Genomic DNA, 6,745 nt, shown 5'->3' with positions numbered 1-6,745 from the left:
TTCGATGAGTTTCTTTTCAGATATTCCCAGTAAACACTAAAGGTTCGGCCAGAAGCCTGTTAAGTTTGGTGTACCGGTCTTGTCCTTAGGTAACAACATACACCTCCAGTTTTATGATGGATTGGAGCTCGGCATCCTTCCTCTCTTCCCTGCCCTTTCGGTATTCTTATAATTGTTCAAACGATTTCAGGAACGTTTTTCTTCTACCCAAAGCTGGTGCCGGAGACCAAGGAGAGAACCGTAGAAGAAATACAAGCATCAATTGCCCATTTCGTTTAAATATCAGTAGAATTTCTAGTCATTTGAATGTGCCATTTTGTCGATAATGTCGATCATGTATTGATATACTCTTATCAAAAGTACGCCTTTTTCTCTTCAAAACTATACACAAAACTTCCTTTTGTATAAAAGGTCGTACCCAGTGCACAAGGCTCCCGCTTTACGCAGGGTCTGGGAGAGGTGAATGTCGGCTAGCCTTACCCCCATTTATGGAGAGGCTGCTCCCAAGTCTCGAACCCGAGACCTACCACATCAGAAAATCGAAAATCTATTTACAGTGCCCCTCTACATCAGCCTTGCACTGCAAGGACCTTCAAGTGATCTAAAAATACTTGCAAGCTCAGATCATCAGTGAAAATAATATCCGAGCTGTCAGTGTATGTTGAATTCTGAGTAACAGATGGATTCAACTTTGCAAGAAGAAACCTTGCCTGGCTACCATGCTGATCACATTTAATAAACTTTGGTGCAGGAACTCGGTCAGCCATCAACTGCTCTGCATCAATTTCCGGGGCTTCCAACAGCTTCCTCAAATTCTCATGGTTTCGGTCCTTGTCATACCCAAGCTTCCTCCACTGAGAAACTTTGGACCCGTAATGAATAACCACGTGAAAATATGAGTCAAAGAGCAAGATAACATCTGGAGAGATGGAGCGGACATCTAGGAGGACTGGAACGGGTGGACCATCAAAGGAGTATTGGAAAAGCGTGGGTTGGATCATGATAAGAGAACCCACCACCCCCTCGCGATTCAGCATCAGCCGGAAGAAAGCAGTCTCATCAGGACTACTGTTGAAGACATCAATAAACTGCGACCTCCTCAAGTAATACATGAACTGAGGAAAGAGGGAGAAGTTGGATGACAAGTGGAAGGAAGTTGGATCTTCCTCTGCATAGTCTCCAAACTTGGAAGCAAAGCGGATCAATGTGTCATCCAGCCATCTGATAACATCTCGAGCGAAACAATTCTCAGCTCGGTGAATAGCAAGCCTGGCTATCACTGAAGCTGCTGCCTCTTGATCAAACCCAGCAGCAATTTCTGGTGAACGGCCTCCAACCCATCTTCTTGCTGCAGTTGTTACCCTTTTCCGGATTCTCATGTTCCCATGACGGTATCGTGTTATGAATTGTATCAAAAATGCAGACCCAGGTTGAACTTTCTGCTCATCACTCACTTGGAATAAAAAAGCAATGCATGTTTTATTGGTGATTGTACCTAACTTCCACATATAGGTACCACCCTCCCCAATCTCACTGCTACTCACTAAATCGTTGACTTCACGAAGAGATACACAAGGACCTAGGGCTCCACAGATTTTAATATCTTTAGTGGTCACTATCTCTATAGTTGCATCAAAATACATCTTCAAATATCCCCCTTCATCACGAGTAAAAATGTGGCTCAGACATTTTCTGAATTGATTTGAAGCAAATGACTCACCTAGCAACATGAAACCACCTGACTTCTCAACAGGGACCTTCAGCTCTGCAATTCCAGTTTGATCAAGAGAACAAGCAAACATATCGAGAACAATAGATGCATCAGTTAACCTCTGCGACACTTGCCTATAAAAGCTGGAAGATCTACTATAGTAAGGGGCATGACCATTGATGAGGTCTTGGTGAGTTCTGATGGACTTGCTAAGATCTGAATCGACGATTATTCCTGGGCCTAAAGTTGCAGGTCCAGATGTGAAGACCATGATCCTGGAACCCGTGCTCCCTGAACATCCTTCCAGAAGTCCAAGTGCAGCTAATATTGCTGCTCCTGTACACCTTTGCGGGCGATGACTGGACTTGACTTGAAGTGAACATTGGATCTCTTCAATTGCAGTTGTGATGTTGAACTCACATTCAGAAACAGGTAGCAAAAAGCCCTGCCTTTGATTAACTGACATCTTTCCGAGTTGCTGATGCTTTGTTCGCTTAATGCCTAGAAATCGTTGGGTCTATAAGTTAAAAAAATAAAATGTAAAGCATTAAATTCCAGTACAAGATGAGTTAAAATTTAAATGCATTCAATGAGAAAACTCAGAAATTCAAATCAAGGCACGGAACATTCTCTAAGGAATGAGAAGCGCAGAAGTTAAACGGATCAATCGGCAACGAAAAATCTGGACCTGAGTTAATATACTTGCTTGCTTTCAACCTCTTGAGCAAACTAAAGACTAATACTTAAAGGGGGAGAGCATTTCTAGTGTCTAGAAGACCCGAAAAGCACTGAGATTTCTACAAATATCAAAATAGATGAAGTCATAAAACTACTACTTCAGAGTTCAGACTATCAAATTCAAATGGACTGCTTCAAAATATAAACTCCAAATTGATTGTCTTCTAAACTTCCTAAAGCAACTCGTTCATAACCAAGAATTTGCTAATAAGTAAAAGCACAAAAATGTTACACATTCCTACTTCAACACACCAAAATACGGCAAATTTAAACTCAAAGAATGTAAATTTACAAAAAATGTAACACAATTCTACTTCATAACCAAGAAAGCCAATTTATAAACACGAAAAATGCAACACATACTTCGACAGGCAAAAATTTAAACTTCAAATGGTTAAACTTCTCCTAAACTACCTAAAGAAACTCATTGATATCCAAAATAGAGCTGCTAATAAGTAGAAAACACGAAAAAGGCAACATCTTTCACTTCAACACACCAACAATTATGGCAAGCAAAGAAGAAAACCAGCTACCTGAAGCGATGACAGCTCCCTTTCGCCGTGAAACACCACGGCCCTCGAGCACTCCGAAAACCCGAGATCATGAACCCGAACCATCGAATCAAACGTGACCAGACCCACCAAAGCAGTCTCCGGAAGCTTCTCCACAACAAGCAAGAGCTCATTTTTCAGAACTCCAAGCTCGTCCCCGGGCGTGCAAGCGTCTACAACGAACACGAACGCCGGCCTCACCCCTCTCGAATCCCCATCCGACACCGAGGCCGCCGACGACGAAACCATAGACGACAAGGACGACGATGACGACAACCCATTTGCCCAATTCAGGGAATTCGAGCCGGAATTGGGAATTCCGTGGGCGGTTTTGGCGTACTCGACGGCGCTGTAAGTCGGAAAAAGCTCGGCTGGGAGGTTGGTGTCGCCGATGTTGGAGTAAGAGTGAGGGAAGGAGTTCCTGTGGTGGCAGAAGGAGCAGAACCAGATGCGAGAAAGGTATTCAACGCGGGAGTAGGGGTTCAAAATGGCGCCACATCGGAGGCATGTGACGGGGTCGTAGGGGAGTATCGGGAGCTCGGCCTGCTGCATCAGCGGCGTGCACATGATGCTGAGAGGGATGACGAGGGCGGCGCTCTCGGATTTTGACGGCGGCCATGAATTCCAGGACCATCGGAGGCCCTCGATCGCCTCCAGTTCCACGAAATCCATGGCGGAGATTCGATCAGTGTTCGGTAAAGTTTTAGTCTTTCTGTTTCATCGGCTTGGATTAGCCGTGGGTGTGAAGAGACGAGGCGCAGAGACAGAGAGAGTGTTTAGTTCAAAGTATCAGGAACTGGATCCTCTCCGAGGCAAACTCTCGGATCCTGTTGAGCGATAAACGCGCTCGTTGAATTTCAATCCAACAGCTACAAACAGAACTTTTTTAAAGTTATAATAATTATAACTGTTGAATTAAAATTCAACGGTTGTGTTTGTCGCCCGGCAGGATCCTGAAAATTTACCTCGAAGAGGATCCAGTTCCAAAGTATCACGTGCTTGTCACGTGACGATAAAAGGACTACATACAGACATATTACATGGAGTAGAGAGTGGGGAGTGGAATAAAAGGATAACTGCATTTTGAGGGTTTATAAACTTAATAGTGATTTTGAAAATAACAGCGTATCACTTGGGAAGTGATTTTCATGCATCATTTTTAATTTTTAAAAGTTTGTTTGAAAATGCTTTTAAAATGATTGAAAATGCATTTGATTAATTTTTTTTTTAACTAATCATTTATGAAAATGGAAGTGAATCCTGAAAAAGTATTAAAGTGCTTCCTTATTCCGGAAAGGATGAAAATCCGATGCTGATGTCTTGTACTCCGTATCTCTTACGGGTACCTTCAGGAACATGCTTAGGTTGTCTCGTCGTCGGGTTGTCATTCTCGTCGCAGGTTTCCTCTTGAACAAAATCTAATCCACTTTCAGTTTCTTATTGTCTTTTGTAAACTGTCTTGAAAGAATGAAGTCTACTATGTATAGAACCTTCAACAGTGGAAGCAGATTATACTCCCATTGTGGCATTTGTCCGCGTTTTGGTAAATCCGACATAACTTGAATCTCAAAACTTGCTTTTCTTTCTGATATATGCCAATAGGCAATAGCGACTATCTCTCAGCCTATGTGAAACCTACGATCAGGTATTTACTGGCTCGTTCTCGTTGAGCATGGGAGGCATTGCTTGGGTTATAATGTCAGATGTAGGTTATACTTAACAAGCATGACCTCAACAATTGATAGAATTGTTCGAAATTCAGTTCAGTCACATACATTTTGATATACCGCATTTCTAACTAATTTAGCCTAATTTTTTCAGATATTTCTCATAAACATGAAGTGGTCAGCCGGTAGCCTAATAACATTTGTTAGCTGGTTAGGTTCTTGGATCTTCTCATACGCTTTTAGTTTCCTAATGGATTGTAACCATTCTGTTTGTTGCAAAGTTGGTACCAGAGACGGGGGCAAACATAAGAAAAAATACAAAAATCAATGAATCGGTTTTTAGAAAAAAGATGAACGGGGTGCGGCTGCATTGCGACATTGTTAATCCATTTTTTTATGTGGTTTTATCGATGATTGATTGTGTAGAATTATCAGAGAAACGGACCATACGGCCCACTTCCAATAACACCGATATTGTTCCCAACTTGGTAATTACCATCTGCACAATCCGTAAGGTGTGAGGTTTTATCACAAAATGCCTTGGTTTTAGTTGGAATGAGATTAGGGTATTTAAAACTCTTCTTTTGTTATTGATACGGTCGGTGTGGGACATTTCAACAGATTGCACATTGCAGCATTGCAGACCGAAGCATGTTCTGAATGTCAGCAAACTTTGCAATTCAAGGTTCTACTGTAGCTCATCCAAACATGAGACTACTTATCACAATTTTCTTTGTATTAAACCCTGTTGGTGATTAGCAAACGAAGGAGAGAAGCATCTCCCAAATGTTCAAAGTGATGGTACTAATCCGTAACTGAGATTGGAGTAATGGACTTGAGGAAGAGTTTGGTTGGGGAGGAGGCCAAATCTGATTTCTCTTTAAAGTTGTTTTATTAAACTGTATAGAATCGGAACGGAAATCACTTTTGTTACCTCAAGCTAGACATAAATGACCTATAAAATCATCAATGATGAATGTTGATGGTGCGAAACTCTTGGAAGATAGGTAAGTTCTAGCTAGCGTCAAGATTTCAGAGTCGGACCAGCAGCCACTACTAATCACACTGATATTATTTTAACTTAACCACCTGCATAGCCCGGTAGTTGTTGGCTATTTAAAAGTGAAACAGTTCAATATAAGTTGTAGTTCTGCCAAGCTTCTGATGTAGGATTGCATTCCTTCAAACAGCTAGCAAGTGAGTTAATTTATGGTCATATTAGGTAACTAGCTAAAAAATGGTTGCATACATCATATGTCAGTTTCTTATGGCCTAGAAATTAGTCCATTGTTGGTGTCCCTTACGCTATCCCTCTCTCAAAACACAATCCACATGATTTACATACATCACCATTCTGAGGTAAACAACCTAAACTCCAATGTCTTCATTTTCTATAAAGCATTGCCTTTTATCACCTCCAACAGAAAGCGAATTAATATAACCAAACTCCCTTCTTCTTTCTCTACATGGCTGAGGTACTATCTTCCGAGCAACCACGCCCACCACCTTCCCCTCCCACCATATTAAAGCACAGCTTGAACCAGTACGCCGTCCACCAAACCCTAGCCAGTGCGGCCAACCTCACTAACCTTCTACCTACCAGCACAGTCCTCGCATTTCACACCCTCATCCCTACTTTCTCCAACAATGGTTCTTGCCAACTTTTCAATAAGTACCTGACAACATGTGTCATTACATTTTGTGCTCTCCTTTGTTTCTTATCTTCGTTTACTGATAGCTTCATGGACAACGACCGAAAACTCTACTATGGAATCGCCACGTTCAAAGGCATGTACATTTTCAACTGCAGTAACGCCGAGGACATGGATAGGGACTTGAAGAATTATAAAATAAAGTTTATAGATTTTGTTCACGCCTTTATGTCACTATTTGTGTTCTTGGTCTTTGCTCTTTGCAACTTCAATGTGCAAAGTTGCTTCTTTTCTGAAGCGGGAATAGGTGAACTAACAATGAATTTGCCTCTCGGAGCTGGGATTTTGTCGAGCTTCTTGTTCACAATCTTTCCGACTACTCGTAGAGGGATCGGATACGCAGACATGATGCCTCGGGCATTATAG

The 6,745-nt window shown here is 41.8% G+C and overlaps 2 protein-coding genes across 2 annotated transcripts; one reads left to right on the top strand and one right to left on the bottom strand.

The window, feature by feature from the left end:
- Positions 1 to 314: 314 nt before the first annotated feature.
- LOC103433990 (protein transport protein SEC23 G-like) lies at positions 315 to 3,817 on the bottom strand. The gene is made up of 2 exons (XM_070820862.1): positions 2,983 to 3,817; positions 315 to 2,228 (listed from the first exon to the last, which is right to left on the bottom strand). The coding sequence occupies exons 1-2, from the start codon at positions 3,670 to 3,672 to the stop codon at positions 570 to 572; spliced, it is 2,349 nt and encodes a 782-aa protein (XP_070676963.1). The 5' UTR covers positions 3,673 to 3,817; the 3' UTR covers positions 315 to 569.
- Positions 3,818 to 6,133: 2,316 nt separating this feature from the next.
- On the top strand, positions 6,134 to 6,745 carry LOC103433991 (protein DMP4-like). Its single transcript, XM_008372304.3, has one exon. The coding sequence runs from the start codon at positions 6,134 to 6,136 to the stop codon at positions 6,743 to 6,745; it is 612 nt and encodes a 203-aa protein (XP_008370526.3).

This window comes from Malus domestica, chromosome 04, assembly GCF_042453785.1.
Source record: "Malus domestica chromosome 04, GDT2T_hap1".
In the NCBI taxonomy this organism is placed as follows: Eukaryota; Viridiplantae; Streptophyta; class Magnoliopsida; order Rosales; family Rosaceae; genus Malus; species Malus domestica.
This window is presented reverse-complemented; position numbering and strand designations above follow the sequence as displayed.

What these genes read in the sequence shown, in the direction of transcription:
- LOC103433991 (XM_008372304.3), top strand. Translation starts at nt 6,134, where the DNA reads ATGGCTGAGGTACTATCTTCCGAGCAACCACGCCCACCACCTTCCCCT.
- LOC103433990 (XM_070820862.1), bottom strand. Translation starts at nt 3,672, where the DNA reads ATGGATTTCGTGGAACTGGAGGCGATCGAGGGCCTCCGATGGTCCTGG. An exon ending in GGGAGCTGTCATCGCTTCAG is followed by an intron (nt 2,229 to 2,982) that starts GTAGCTGGTTTT and finishes TTTAACTTATAG; the next exon opens with ACCCAACGATTTCTAGGCAT.